Genomic DNA, 15,620 nt, shown 5'->3' on the forward strand with positions numbered 1-15,620 from the left:
AGATTTGATGCTTGTGAGTAGGGAGTTGCAATAGTCAAGATGGGAGGTTATGAATGCATGTATTAGGGTTTCAGCAGCAGGACAGGAGAGGGAAGGTCTGAGTTTGGCAATGTTGCAGAGATAGAAGAATTAAGATTTTAAAGTCTGTTTAATGTATTACTTGATTTTAAAACAGGAAAAAATATGTTAATTAACAGTTTTTTTCACTTTCAGGCGTAATGTAAATGTCTGTAATTTTACAATTTTCTCAATGTCATTTGACGGATTATGGTTGGCATCTGCTGTTTTTTTTTTTTACACTGTACCAAACTTTTCACGTTTGGTCGTATTGATTGTACTGGAGAATAATTGCACACCTCAAAGTTAGGACAGAAAGTAACCATCATGGCGGGTGCAACATCTCAACTTGTGCATCTCAATAATCCACGCTAGTCAAAAAATAACAACCCTGTTTCCTAAAAAGTTGGGACGCTGTGTAAAATGTAAAGAAAAACAGCATGCAATGATGTACAAATCATTTAAACACTATATTCAACATAAATAATACCAAAACAACATCAAATTGTAAAACTGAGAAATTTTATAGTTTTTTGGAAAATACATCCTCACTTAAAATGTTATGCCTGCTACATGTTTAAAAAAAGCTGGGACATGAAAAAATTGAAATGTTGTGTAGGCCTAATGCTAAAAAACTAAACCTGGTGGAATATCACACCACTAATTTGGTCAAATGGCAACAGGTCAGTTATATGCTTGGACATTAAAGGATCATTCTAGGGAAGATGGGTCTGTCAGAAGTGAGGATGAGGAGGGGTTCACCCCTCTTTGAAAGATGGCACAGGCAAATAGTGCAACAATTTAAGAATAAGGTTTCTCAATGTAAAATTGCAAAGACTTTGGGGATTGCATCATCCAGGGTACATAATATCATTAAAAGATTCAGAGAATCCTGATAAACCTCTATAAACAAGAACGCAGCGCTGCACTAAAAACAGACTCGATTCTGTAGTGTAAATCACTGCATGGGCTCAGGAATACTTCCGAAAACCTTTGTCTATGAACACAGTTTGTCGCTGCATCCCCAAATGCTAGTTAAAACTCTACTATACAAAGAAGAAACTATATATAAAAAAGAACTGCTGCAGGCTTCTTTGGGCCTGAGCTCATTTTAGATGTACTGAGGCGAAGTGGAAAACTGTCCTGTGATCTGCCAAATAAAAATGTGAAATTATTTATGGCAATCATGGGCACTGCGTCCTCCAGGCTAAAGAGGAGAGGGACCATCTGACTTGTGATCAGCGCACAGATCGTCAGTTCAAATGCCAGCATCCGTGAAGGTATGCTGGTGCATTAGTGCACATGGCATGGGCAACTTGCACATGTGTGAAGGCACCATTAAAGCTGAACAATATATACAGGTTTGGGAGCAAAATATGCTGCCATCCAGCAGTCTTTTTCAGGGAAGGCCTTAATAATTTCAGCAAGACAATGCCAAACCCCATTCTGCACGTATTACAACAGCATGGTGCCATAGTAGAAAATTCCGGGTGATAAACTGGCCTGCCTGCAGTAACCATTGAAAACATTTGGCGCATTATGAAACCTAAAATACGACAAAGATGCTGATCAATTGAGCAGCTACAATCCTATATCATGCATGAATGGGGAATACATTCCACTTTCAAAACTACAGCAATTGGTCTAATCAGTTCCCAAACGCTTACGGAGTATTGTTAAAAGAAGATATGATGCAACAGAGGTAAATATGCCCTTCAATGTTTTTGAAACGTGTTGCAGGCATAAAATTCTAAACATTTCAACATTTGATATATATAATTGAAAATAGTAAGGATAACATACAACATAAGGATAAATAGTATGCACATCATTGCATTCTGTTTTTATTTGCAATTCACACAGCGTCCCAACTTTGTTGGACACGGGGTGGTATAAAAGGACATTTATATGCTTACACTTTAATTTGCCTATGAAAGTTCTGTACGCAAGTTGTAGTATCCCAGTTGTTGCTCACAAATCGTGCATTTCACAAGGTTACATGCAACAACTTGAAAATGTTCCCACACAGTGGATCTTGGTATTTTTGGTGCCCCTTCCATTTCTTCAAATCACTTCAAACAACCCATTGGCTTTTATTTCAGGGACTGGCAAAGGTGATTCATCAAGTGATCGAAACCTAATCGAAACAAAATGACGTATCCGACACTTGTTTTGCTTAAATCACGTGACTTGGCCACTTTAAAACAAGCTTCGACCATATGTTTCTGCACAGCAGTGTCGCAAAGGTTTAGAAGCGTTGGGGTACCCGTTTCGCCAGTACCCCATTACTAAAACACAGCACTTTCATGCACGCAGTTAAATAGATTTTATCAATGTACGAACCCAACCATAGGTACTACCTGATCTGGGTGTATAAAAACGAAACTTTGGTGGTAAAACGAAAGTAGCAAACAGCTACAGTACGTAGCTATTGCGTGCACTTTAGCTAATTAGGGTAACTACGTAGCCTAATCGAACGGTAATAAGCTAGAACGTTAACTAACATTATGTACCTAAGTTTACAAACACCTGCACATCCAACGAAACTGATTCCAAGTTGCGAGCTAGCTGACGTTAGATGTTGTCAATGTTCTGGCAGTTAACAAGCTGGTACAGTGGCAGCCGATATACCGGGTTCCTTAACTAGTTAGCTTGCTTATATTCAGCGTTAGACCGCATACGCGTTGTTTTAATCTGCCCCGACTGGCTTTTAGCTGGTGTTTAATAACACAAAATACAGTACAAAACCACAGCGGCTATCGCGAGCTTGCATGGCAAGCTGGACTTTCAGCAACAGGCTCTCTCTCCGTTAGCATTTTAGCTAACTTGCTAATACTAACGCAGCAAAGAAAAAAAACATATTCGTCAAACAGCTTTGCAGAGATCCTCGGCAAGATGATTAACAACACTTCAACCAATGCTTATTAATTGAATATACCAAATAAAATTACATATAGATTATGCTAACTCTCATTCATGCCATTTGTTTTCGTGGTACAAATGATGTTGCGTGTGGGTGTCATTTCTGACTAGTTGAAGAGGGCGGCAAAGAGTCTTACCAAGTATCCCCTGCTCGAAGTTCATGTCCCTGAAGCAGAGACTCTATTTCTTTGCGTTGAGTCTCTAATCCAGGGGGTTCTGTAACAGCGGCTGAAGTAGAAGCAGCCATTGTAAATCATAAATATCAGAATTCCGCAAGAGAAACAAAGTAATCAACCACCGCATAGATTCTTTGACAGAAAAACGGAGCCTAAGATAATGATAACAGGAAGAAGGAAGTGTTTTGCTGATGACAACTTCCTTCGATGGAAAAGGACTTGTTAGCTTGGTGAATGAGTTTTAACCGGATTCAGCAGAGATGGTTAATAAGATTTGAAACATCACTAGTCTACCTAAAATCAAGGCATTTTGCCCGAATAATGTCAAATTGCGTCTCGCAATTGTGGGCGTTCCCGCATGTGGGCATTCACGCTTTTATTTATGAACCCCCCCTGATAAAATTACAATATTTCATCTGTTCAAACAACTTTTTGTTCTTGTTTTTTTGATTGGATTTTTTATTTTCTGAAAAATGTATATTTAATTGTAATGTCCAGTAACCTACTTCCAGGTTCACCCACAGTAAAGAGGCAAAGAGAGAGTTCTCATAAAATACAAAAGAGGTTATTCAAGAAACAAAACAGTAATAATATAACTGAGGACCCAAAAGGACCGAACTCAATCCACTGTAACAGATCAGGCTTGTACCATAATGTGCAATAAAGTGCTTGGTGCTATAAACTCTCCTTTTCTAAACAAAAACCGTGGCATAGGCCAACACTAGAAGAACAAACACAATCAGATGTTCATTGTTAAATGGCACATAACACCCATCACAACATCTGTAATTGATATAACACATTTAGCTCATCATAATAATACAACGACAGCCCATGATAACAGATAACCAAAATCCTTCCAGAAACAATAAACACATACACTCACCTAAATGATTATTAGGAACACCTGTTCAATTTCTCATTAATGCAATTATCTAAGCAACCAATCACATGGCAGTTGCTTCAATGCATTTAGGGGTGTGGTCCTGGTCAAGACAATCTCCTGAACTCCAAACTGAATGTCAGAATGGGAAAGAAAGGTGATTTAAGCAATTTTGAGCGTGGCATGGTTGTTGGTGCCAGACGGGCCGGTCTGAGTATTTCACAATCTGCTCAGTTACTGGGATTTTCACGCACAACCATTTCTAGGGATTACAAAGAATGGTGTGAAAAGGGAAAACCATCCAGTATGCGGCAGTCGTGTGGGCAAAAATGCCTTGTTGATGCTAGAGGTCAGAGGAGAATGGGCCGACTGATTCAAGCTGATAGAAGAGCAACTTTGACTGAAATAACCACTCGTTACAACCGAGGTATACAGCAAAGCATTTGTGTAGCCAGAACACGCACAACCTTGAGGCGAATGGGCTACAGCAGCAGAAGACCCCATCGGGTACCACTCATCTCCACTACAAATAGGAAAAAGAGGCTACAATTTGCATGAGCTCACCAAAATTGGACAGTTGAAGCTTGGAAGAATGTTGCCTGTTCTGATGAGTCTCGATATCTGTTGAGACATTCAGATGGTAGAGTCAGAATTTGGCGTAAACAGAATGAGAACATGGATCCATCATGCCTTATTTACCACTGTGCAGGCTGGTAGTGGTGGTGTAATGGTGTGGGGGATGTTTTCTTGGCACACTTTAGGCCCCTTAGTGCCAATTGGGCATCGTTTAAATGCCACGGCCTACCTGAGCATTGTTTATGACCATGTCCATCCCTTTATGGCCACCATGTACCCATCCTCTGATGGCTACTTCCAGCAGGATAATGCACCATGTCACAAAGCTCGAATCATTTCAAATTGGTTTCTTGAACATGACAATGAGTTCACTGTACTGAAATGGCCCCCACAGCCACCAGATCTCAACCCAATAGAGCATCTTTGGGATGTGGTGGAACGGGAGCTTCGTGCCCTGGATGTGCATCCCACAAATCTCCATCAACTGCAAGATGCTATCCTATCAATATGGGCCAACATTTCTAAAGAATGCTTTCAGCACCTTGTTGAATCAATGCCACGTAGAATTAAGGCAGTTCTGAAGGCGAAAGGGGGTCAAACACAGTATTAGTATGGTGTTCCTAATAATCCTTTAGGTGAGTATATAAATGCCAGTCTCTGAGAAATTCCAAAATTGTTCCTAAGATCAATGCATAATCACATAACGTGTGTTAAAAACAAATAATGTATTACATACATAGCACATATTAAAAACAGTGAATGCCTTATTAAAAAGATGCATTATGTGCTTACAAGCCATCATTGTAAAGAGCTTTACTTACAAACATTCCTGGGAAAGCACCTGCCAGCTCAGGGACGCTGTCACATTGAAAGCGGAGTGGAACTTATAAGCTATTGGTCTATGACCACCAGTACTGCAATGTCAGGTATAAACACACACACTAGTTACATTCAGCCCCACCACACACACAAAATAAAATAAAAATACATCTTACTGGTTACCTCAAGGGTCTAGTTACCCTGATCGAGACCCATCCCCACTCTTACTCCCATACCGGTCATCAAACCAGCCACTATTTCCTTCAGCACTAATAGGCAGAGATGGTTGGTGTGTGCCACTACCTAGGCTTCAACCCTTTCTTCCATCCCTGGTGTCAGGACTGAAGATCTTGGGAGATTAAATAGATTTGAATGTCTCCCTGCACTCTGCTTACAGGAACTATGCAGCCGTCCGGGTGAAGGATGTGGCTCACTGACTCCTAACTGCTCATAGTCAGAAGATGAGTCCTCCTCTTTAGACTATTCTGACTCTTTAGACTAATCCTTGGTTGTCCAGCTGTGACCTGCTTTGCCATCCACACAGCTTCCCTCCCCGGCTTGCTCCAGGTCACAGGTCGTAGTTCCAACCTGTGAGTATTTTTCTAAGACTCATCTAGGGGGCCACTGTGTACACTGGCTTACTCCCATCTGGTTGAGCGAGAACACAGAAATGTAGTGGCATCCACTTGGATCGTCTTCCTTTAAAGACAGGGTTTCGATGGTACACTAACAGCCCAACCTCTAAATCACCCTGACCACTTGATGATAGTCAAATACCACCTCTGGTAGATGGTCCACCCATCTCCTTTTCTTATTTGGTGAGAGCGTCCTAAGCAAGTCATAAATAGTGCAGTTAAATCTCTCAAACTGCCCAATGCCTTGGGGGTGGTAAGGGGTTGTATGATTTTGTTTGATCCCATAGATTTGACACAGTTGGGGTGCTATTTTAGCCTCAAAACATTTGCTCTGATCTGAATGTATGTGGTGGGGGACTCATACCACTGAATCCATTCACGCACTAGTAATTTGTAAACTGTTGCCGCCTTCTGGGTTTCGATGGTACTACAACTGTGGACTTAGGGAAAAATATAAGTTATAATAAACTTTTTCACAGCCATTGATGGAGGCCTCCAAAACAGTAAAGTCCATGGCCACCACTTCAAGGGGCCGAGACACCATTAGGCTCCCCAACTCTGTGACAAGTTTCAGTGCAGGGGCTTTTGAGACTATACAACCCTTGCAACATTTGCAGTAGCCCTCCACATCCTGGTACATGCCTGGTCAATAGCATCTTGCCCTAATAAGCCGGACGGTTCTTTCTACCCCTTGGTGCCCGTGCTCCTCATGCAACCATTGCAGGACCTTATGCATGACCATTATGGTATATTAGAAACCAACAGCAATAAGGGCTGTAGCCATGTATGAGGTCACCACGGTCAGGACCCCTGGTAATTCTAAAACAAATATGTATATATATAGACCTAAACATTTTTATAATAAAAACTAATCGGTGCCATATTAACTGTATTATCAGGAGTTGAAAATATCTGGTCTATCCTTGCAGCGGGTGTTTCCATGGGGCTACATCTTAAATTACTGATTGGTGTGCGATGCTCATCTCTGTGTTGATTGGATAGCTGCTCAAGTTCACAGCCGGCCAGGATTAAGCAATCCAGCCACAATCCAATGTCGAACTGACCTGGTATAAACCAAGGTATGTGACTAGGACAGCTAACAGTCATGAATTAAGTAACCCAGGGTATTTTCCATAAACTAAGTTAGCAACTAGTTAGCTAGCTACTAATTTCAAGAAAGACTCAACTGTTATTCCAGATGTGTTCATTGAGGTATTTCAAGAAGGCGAAATAGAGAGATGAGGGGACCCTGAACTGAGTTCAAATATATGCACGTGATTAAGTGCGCAACTGTGTGTTCGTGTGATTAAGCCCATGGAATTTAATATCTCACTACAGCCAGGTACCTTAAGTAGGCAACCCTGTAAAAGGTAAGTTATTGCTGAGCTAAACTTTCATTAACAACATTAACTAAAGCATCAATGTTGATACAGTATGCAGCCTTTCATATATTTGAAGTAGTAACCATTAGAGTTAAGCAAGGCTAACTGGCTTGAGGCAATGATGGCTAACTACTGTACATTGTTAACATGTGGTGAAAAAGGTAGTTACCAAAAGGTAATGCGTGTTGTGAAGATTAATATACCAAGATTTCACATTTGCACTACCCGATCATAACTTCTGTGTCTGTATCTGTCTTTCTTATTCCATGCAATTTCAGTGAGCCAAGAAATGGAGAGAAGGACCATGATGCAATGGCCTGTAGTCAGTGTGTTCTTCAACCAAACACAGTGCTTTGCCTTCTGCCTGGTTCAAGCCTTCACTGCCATTGAAGAGAGATCAATCTTGCAACTTGTTATTCCCCCTGTTAACCAGAATAGAGAAATGTCACACATTGTGATCATACAGGGTTTCCAGTACAGACCAATGTATTAACACCTCAGAGGGGTGTGGCCTGGTTGAATAGTTTTTGTTCCAAACTGTATATAAGTGGCACTGACAATAATTATGGTGAACATTATAGTATCTGCACAATGCTGTGGATCTCCTTTTTGCATCTGTATTGTCACTTTACATAGTTAATGCACAATATAATCTCAGTTTTTACATAAGAGATTATGAAAACAAATGTAATCAAATAATCCTTTTCAAAAAAGTTTAGTAGCTCTGTTGGTCTTCTCCTGACTCTCTCCCTTTCTTTTTTAGTATCTCTTATCTAATTCCCTCTCTGTCACAACACAGACACACACAGAAGAAGAGTGAGAGAAAATTGTACAACTTTAATTAGGTATTTTTGCCAACAGGTCCCTCTGTATGTATTTCATAACATATTAGTTTGTGTGACTGAAGTGTATAACTTTAGTTGTGTTTAGGTGTAATTTGTACTACCCAATCTAGCTCGTTTGTATGTGTATATATGTTTCCCCTCTGCTCCCCACATTGTGGATCATTCTGTAACAACTTGTCAAGGTGTAGTGTTGGAGGGAACCAGGCGCAGGCAGTACTCTCGTTTGTGGGATTTATTAAAACAACAAACAAACCAAACACGAACGGAAAAACAATACTAATGACTGAATGAAATAAAAGTGCACAACATGCGTCTTAACAATTAACATTCAAACAGTACATTCAATAACACTCACCGATTAAATGCACACAGCAACAATGACAGCAACAGCAACAATGATCCACAATGTGGGGAGCAGAGGGGAAACATATATACACATACAAACGAGCTAGATTGGGACCTGGTGTGGAAGATGGGAAACATGTGACAGTCCGGGATGTGTTCATGAGAATATGGGAACTTGTGGAAATATGGCACGGTGGCGCTGCTGCTCACCGCACCATGACAGTACCCCCCCCCAAAGGCCCGGCCACCGGACGGGCCAAGACGAACCCCAGCCCAAGGGAGGGGGGGCGGGGCAGCACAGTACCCCCATCGGCACAAACCCGCCGAGGGGGCGGAACAGCCGAGACCAACCAGGGTGGCGGAGCCGTCGGGACAGGCCGGGGAGGCAGAACCGGCCGAAGATCAGGAGCCGGCGGAGGGTCAGGAGCCGGGAGTGCCGACGGAGGGTCGGTGGCCGGCGGAGGGTCGGAGGCCGGGAGAGCCGACGGAGGGTCGGTGGCCGGCGGAGGGTCGGAGGCCGGGAGAGCCGACGGAGGGTCGGTGGCCGGCGGAGGGTCGGTAGCCGGGAGAGCCGACGGAGGGTCGGTGGCCGGAAGAGCCGACGGAGGGTCGGTGGCCGGAAGAGCCGAAGGAGGGTCGGTGGCCGGAAGAGCCGAAGGAGGGTCGGTGGCCGGAAGAGCCGAAGGAGGGTCGGTGGCCGGAAGAGCCGAAGGAGGGTCGGTGGCCGGAAGAGCCGACGGAGGGTCGGTGGCCGGAAGAGCCGAAGGAGGGTCGGTGGCCGGAAGAGCCGAAGGAGGGTCGGTGGCCGGAAGAGCCGAAGGAGGGTCGGTGGCCGGAAGAGCCGAAGGAGGGTCGGTGGCCGGAAGAGCCGAAGGAGGGTCGGTGGCCGGAAGAGCCGAAGGAGGGTCGGTGGCCGGAAGAGCCGAAGGAGGGTCGGTGGCCGGGAGAGCCGAAGGAGGGTCGGAGGCCGGGAGAGCCGACGGAGGGTCAGTGGCCGGGAGAGCCGACGGAGGGTCGGTAGCCGGCGGAGGGTCAGAGGCCGGGAGAGCCGACGGAGGGTCGGTAGCCGGCGGAGGGTCGGTAGCCGGAAGAGCCGACGGAGGGTCGGTAGCCGGAAGAGCCGAAGGAGGGTCGGTAGCCGGAAGAGCCGAAGGAGGGTCGGTAGCCGGAAGAGCCGACGGAGGGTCAGTGGCCGGGAGAGCCGACGGAGGGTCGGTAGCCGGCGGAGGGTCAGAGGCCGGGAGAGCCGACGGAGGGTCGGTAGCCGGCGGAGGGTCGGTAGCCGGAAGAGCCGACGGAGGGTCGGTAGCCGGAAGAGCCGAAGGAGGGTCGGTAGCCGGAAGAGCCGAAGGAGGGTCGGTAGCCGGAAGAGCCGAAGGAGGGTCGGTAGCCGGAAGAGCCGAAGGAGGGTCGGTAGCCGGAAGAGCCGAAGGAGGGTCGGTGGCCGGAAGAGCCGAAGGAGGGTCGGTGGCCGGAAGAGCCGAAGGAGGGTCGGTGGCCGGAAGAGCCGAAGGAGGGTCGGTGGCCGGAAGAGCCGAAGGAGGGTCGGTGGCCGGAAGAGCCGAAGGAGGGTCGGTGGCCGGAAGAGCCGAAGGAGGGTCGGTGGCCGGAAGAGCCGAAGGAGGGTCGGTGGCCGGAAGAGCCGAAGGAGGGTCGGTGGCCGGAAGAGCCGAAGGAGGGTCGGTGGCCGGGAGAGCCGAAGGAGGGTCGGTGGCCGGGAGAGCCGACGGAGGGTCAGTGGCCGGGAGAGCCGACGGAGGGTCGGTAGCCGGCGGAGGGTCAGAGGCCGGGAGAGCCGACGGAGGGTCGGTAGCCGGCGGAGGGTCGGTAGCCGGAAGAGCCGACGGAGGGTCGGTAGCCGGAAGAGCCGAAGGAGGGTCGGTAGCCGGAAGAGCCGAAGGAGGGTCGGTAGCCGGAAGAGCCGAAGGAGGGTCGGTAGCCGGAAGAGCCGAAGGAGGGTCGGTGGCCGGAAGAGCCGAAGGAGGGTCGGTGGCCGGAAGAGCCGAAGGAGGGTCGGTGGCCGGAAGAGCCGAAGGAGGGTCGGTGGCCGGAAGAGCCGAAGGAGGGTCGGTGGCCGGAAGAGCCGAAGGAGGGTCGGTGGCCGGAAGAGCCGAAGGAGGGTCGGTGGCCGGAAGAGCCGAAGGAGGGTCGGTGGCCGGGAGAGCCGAAGGAGGGTCGGAGGCCGGGAGAGCCGACGGAGGGTCAGTGGCCGGGAGAGCCGACGGAGGGTCGGTAGCCGGCGGAGGGTCAGAGGCCGGGAGAGCCGACGGAGGGTCAGTGGCCGGGAGAGCCGACGGAGGGTCGGTAGCCGGCGGAGGGTCAGAGGCCGGGAGAGCCGACGGAGGGTCGGTAGCCGGCGGAGGGTCGGTAGCCGGAAGAGCCGACGGAGGGTCGGTAGCCGGAAGAGCCGAAGGAGGGTCGGTGGCCGGGAGAGCCGAAGGAGGGTCGGAGGCCGGGAGAGCCGACGGAGGGTCAGTGGCCGGGAGAGCCGACGGAGGGTCGGTAGCCGGCGGAGGGTCAGAGGCCGGGAGAGCCGACGGAGGGTCGGTAGCCGGCGGAGGGTCGGTAGCCGGAAGAGCCGACGGAGGGTCGGTAGCCGGAAGAGCCGAAGGAGGGTCGGTAGCCGGAAGAGCCGAAGGAGGGTCGGTAGCCGGAAGAGCCGAAGGAGGGTCGGTAGCCGGAAGAGCCGAAGGAGGGTCGGTGGCCGGAAGAGCCGAAGGAGGGTCGGTGGCCGGAAGAGCCGAAGGAGGGTCGGTGGCCGGAAGAGCCGAAGGAGGGTCGGTGGCCGGAAGAGCCGAAGGAGGGTCGGTGGCCGGAAGAGCCGAAGGAGGGTCGGTGGCCGGAAGAGCCGACGGAGGGTCGGTGGCCGGAAGAGCCGAAGGAGGGTCGGTGGCCGGAAGAGCCGAAGGAGGGTCGGTGGCCGGAAGAGCCGACGGAGGGTCGGTAGCCGGCGGAGGGTCGGTAGCCGGAAGAGCCGACGGAGGGTCGGTGGCCGGAAGAGCCGAAGGAGGGTCGGTGGCCGGAAGAGCCGAAGGAGGGTCGGTGGCCGGAAGAGCCGAAGGAGGGTCGGTGGCCGGAAGAGCCGAAGGAGGGTCGGTGGCCGGGAGAGCCGAAGGAGGGTCGGAGGCCGGGAGAGCCGACGGAGGGTCAGTGGCCGGGAGAGCCGACGGAGGGTCGGTAGCCGGCGGAGGGTCAGAGGCCGGGAGAGCCGACGGAGGGTCGGTAGCCGGCGGAGGGTCGGTAGCCGGAAGAGCCGACGGAGGGTCGGTAGCCGGAAGAGCCGAAGGAGGGTCGGTTGCCGGAAGAGCCGAAGGAGGGTCGGTAGCCGGAAGAGCCGAAGGAGGGTCGGTAGCCGGAAGAGCCGAAGGAGGGTCGGTGGCCGGAAGAGCCGAAGGAGGGTCGGTGGCCGGAAGAGCCGAAGGAGGGTCGGTGGCCGGAAGAGCCGAAGGAGGGTCGGTGGCCGGAAGAGCCGAAGGAGGGTCGGTGGCCGGAAGAGCCGAAGGAGGGTCGGTGGCCGGAAGAGCCGAAGGAGGGTCGGTGGCCGGAAGAGCCGAAGGAGGGTCGGTGGCCGGAAGAGCCGAAGGAGGGTCGGTGGCCGGAAGAGCCGAAGGAGGGTCGGTGGCCGGAAGAGCCGAAGGAGGGTCGGTGGCCGGAAGAGCCGAAGGAGGGTCGGTGGCCGGAAGAGCCGAAGGAGGGTCGGTGGCCGGAAGAGCCGAAGGAGGGTCGGTGGCCGGAAGAGCCGAAGGAGGGTCGGTGGCCGGGAGAGCCGAAGGAGGGTCGGAGGCCGGGAGAGCCGACGGAGGGTCAGTGGCCGGGAGAGCCGACGGAGGGTCGGTAGCCGGAAGAGCCGAAGGAGGGTCGGTGGCCGGAAGAGCCGAAGGAGGGTCGGTGGCCGGAAGAGCCGAAGGAGGGTCGGTGGCCGGAAGAGCCGAAGGAGGGTCGGTGGCCGGAAGAGCCGAAGGAGGGTCGGTGGCCGGAAGAGCCGAAGGAGGGTCGGTGGCCGGGAGAGCCGAAGGAGGGTCGGAGGCCGGGAGAGCCGACGGAGGGTCAGTGGCCGGGAGAGCCGACGGAGGGTCGGTAGCCGGCGGAGGGTCAGAGGCCGGGAGAGCCGACGGAGGGTCGGTAGCCGGCGGAGGGTCGGTAGCCGGAAGAGCCGACGGAGGGTCGGTAGCCGGAAGAGCCGAAGGAGGGTCGGTGGCCGGAAGAGCCGAAGGAGGGTCGGTGGCCGGAAGAGCCGAAGGAGGGTCGGTGGCCGGAAGAGCCGAAGGAGGGTCGGTGGCCGGAAGAGCCGAAGGAGGGTCGGTGGCCGGGAGAGCCGAAGGAGGGTCGGAGGCCGGGAGAGCCGACGGAGGGTCAGTGGCCGGGAGAGCCGACGGAGGGTCGGTAGCCGGCGGAGGGTCAGAGGCCGGGAGAGCCGACGGAGGGTCGGTAGCCGGCGGAGGGTCGGTAGCCGGAAGAGCCGACGGAGGGTCGGTAGCCGGAAGAGCCGAAGGAGGGTCGGTGGCCGGGAGAGCCGAAGGAGGGTCGGAGGCCGGGAGAGCCGACGGAGGGTCAGTGGCCGGGAGAGCCGACGGAGGGTCGGTAGCCGGCGGAGGGTCAGAGGCCGGGAGAGCCGACGGAGGGTCGGTAGCCGGCGGAGGGTCGGTAGCCGGAAGAGCCGACGGAGGGTCGGTAGCCGGAAGAGCCGAAGGAGGGTCGGTAGCCGGAAGAGCCGAAGGAGGGTCGGTAGCCGGAAGAGCCGAAGGAGGGTCGGTAGCCGGAAGAGCCGAAGGAGGGTCGGTGGCCGGAAGAGCCGAAGGAGGGTCGGTGGCCGGAAGAGCCGAAGGAGGGTCGGTGGCCGGAAGAGCCGAAGGAGGGTCGGTGGCCGGAAGAGCCGAAGGAGGGTCGGTTGCCGGAAGAGCCGAAGGAGGGTCGGTGGCCGGAAGAGCCGAAGGAGGGTCGGTGGCCGGAAGAGCCGAAGGAGGGTCGGTGGCCGGAAGAGCCGAAGGAGAGTCGGTGGCCGGAAGAGCCGAAGGAGGGTCGGTGGCCGGGAGAGCCGAAGGAGGGTCGGAGGCCGGGAGAGCCGACGGAGGGTCAGTGGCCGGGAGAGCCGACGGAGGGTCGGTAGCCGGCGGAGGGTCAGAGGCCGGGAGAGCCGACGGAGGGTCGGTAGCCGGCGGAGGGTCGGTAGCCGGAAGAGCCGACGGAGGGTCGGTAGCCGGAAGAGCCGAAGGAGGGTCGGTGGCCGGGAGAGCCGAAGGAGGGTCGGTGGCCGGGAGAGCCGACGGAGGGTCAGTGGCCGGGAGAGCCGACGGAGGGTCGGTAGCCGGCGGAGGGTCAGAGGCCGGGAGAGCCGACGGAGGGTCGGTAGCCGGCGGAGGGTCGGTAGCCGGAAGAGCCGACGGAGGGTCGGTAGCCGGAAGAGCCGAAGGAGGGTCGGTGGCCGGAAGAGCCGAAGGAGGGTCGGTGGCCGGAAGAGCCGAAGGAGGGTCGGTAGCCGGAAGAGCCGAAGGAGGGTCGGTGGCCGGAAGAGCCGAAGGAGGGTCGGTGGCCGGAAGAGCCGAAGGAGGGTCGGTGGCCGGAAGAGCCGAAGGAGGGTCGGTGGCCGGAAGAGCCGAAGGAGGGTCGGTGGCCGGAAGAGCCGAAGGAGGGTCGGTGGCCGGAAGAGCCGAAGGAGGGTCGGTGGCCGGAAGAGCCGAAGGAGGGTCGGTGGCCGGAAGAGCCGAAGGAGAGTCGGTGGCCGGAAGAGCCGAAGGAGGGTCGGTGGCCGGGAGAGCCGAAGGAGGGTCGGAGGCCGGGAGAGCCGACGGAGGGTCAGTGGCCGGGAGAGCCGACGGAGGGTCGGTAGCCGGCGGAGGGTCAGAGGCCGGGAGAGCCGACGGAGGGTCGGTAGCCGGCGGAGGGTCGGTAGCCGGAAGAGCCGACGGAGGGTCGGTAGCCGGAAGAGCCGAAGGAGGGTCGGTGGCCGGGAGAGCCGAAGGAGGGTCGGAGGCCGGGAGAGCCGACGGAGGGACAGTGGCCGGGAGAGCCGACGGAGGGTCGGTAGCCGGCGGAGGGTCAGAGGCCGGGAGAGCCGACGGAGGGTCGGTAGCCGGCGGAGGGTCGGTAGCCGGAAGAGCCGACGGAGGGTCGGTAGCCGGAAGAGCCGAAGGAGGGTCGGTAGCCGGAAGAGCCGAAGGAGGGTCGGTAGCCGGAAGAGCCGAAGGAGGGTCGGTGGCCGGAAGAGCCGAAGGAGGGTCGGTGGCCGGAAGAGCCGAAGGAGGGTCGGTGGCCGGAAGAGCCGAAGGAGGGTCGGTGGCCGGAAGAGCCGAAGGAGGGTCGGTGGCCGGAAGAGCCGAAGGAGGGTCGGTGGCCGGAAGAGCCGAAGGAGGGTCGGTGGCCGGAAGAGCCGAAGGAGGGTCGGTGGCCGGAAGAGCCGAAGGAGGGTCGGTGGCCGGAAGAGCCGAAGGAGGGTCGGTGGCCGGAAGAGCCGACGGAGGGTCGGTAGCCGGCGGAGGGTCGGTAGCCGGAAGAGCCGACGGAGGGTCGGTGGCCGGAAGAGCCGAAGGAGGGTCGGTGGCCGGAAGAGCCGAAGGAGGGTCGGTGGCCGGAAGAGCCGAAGGAGGGTCGGTGGCCGGAAGAGCCGAAGGAGGGTCGGTGGCCGGGAGAGCCGAAGGAGGGTCGGAGGCCGGGAGAGCCGCCGGAGGGTCAGTGGCCGGGAGAGCCGACGGAGGGTCGGTAGCCGGCGGAGGGTCAGAGGCCGGGAGAGCCGACGGAGGGTCGGTAGCCGGCGGAGGGTCGGTAGCCGGAAGAGCCGACGGAGGGTCGGTAGCCGGAAGAGCCGAAGGAGGGTCGGTAGCCGGAAGAGCCGAAGGAGGGTCGGTGGCCGGAAGAGCCGAAGGAGGGTCGGTAGCCGGAAGAGCCGAAGGAGGGTCGGTGGCCGGAAGAGCCGAAGGAGGGTCGGTGGCCGGAAGAGCCGAAGGAGGGTCGGTGGCCGGAAGAGCCGAAGGAGGGTCGGTGGC

General features: G+C 54.1%; 1 protein-coding gene across 1 annotated transcript in view; it reads right to left on the bottom strand.

Annotated features, from left to right (window-relative positions):
- usp11 (ubiquitin specific peptidase 11) overlaps positions 1-3,351 on the bottom strand; it is a 96,692-nt gene extending 93,341 nt beyond the window's left edge. Inside the window, exon 1 of the mRNA XM_010865812.4 lies at positions 3,117-3,351. Coding sequence (XP_010864114.1) covers positions 3,117-3,226 — 110 coding nt within the window. The 5' untranslated portion in view covers positions 3,227-3,351. The remainder of the gene's footprint in view (positions 1-3,116) is intronic.
- Positions 3,352-15,620: the final 12,269 nt, after the last annotated feature.

Source organism: Esox lucius, chromosome 12 (genome assembly GCF_011004845.1).
Source record: "Esox lucius isolate fEsoLuc1 chromosome 12, fEsoLuc1.pri, whole genome shotgun sequence".
Taxonomy (NCBI): domain Eukaryota; kingdom Metazoa; phylum Chordata; class Actinopteri; order Esociformes; family Esocidae; genus Esox; species Esox lucius.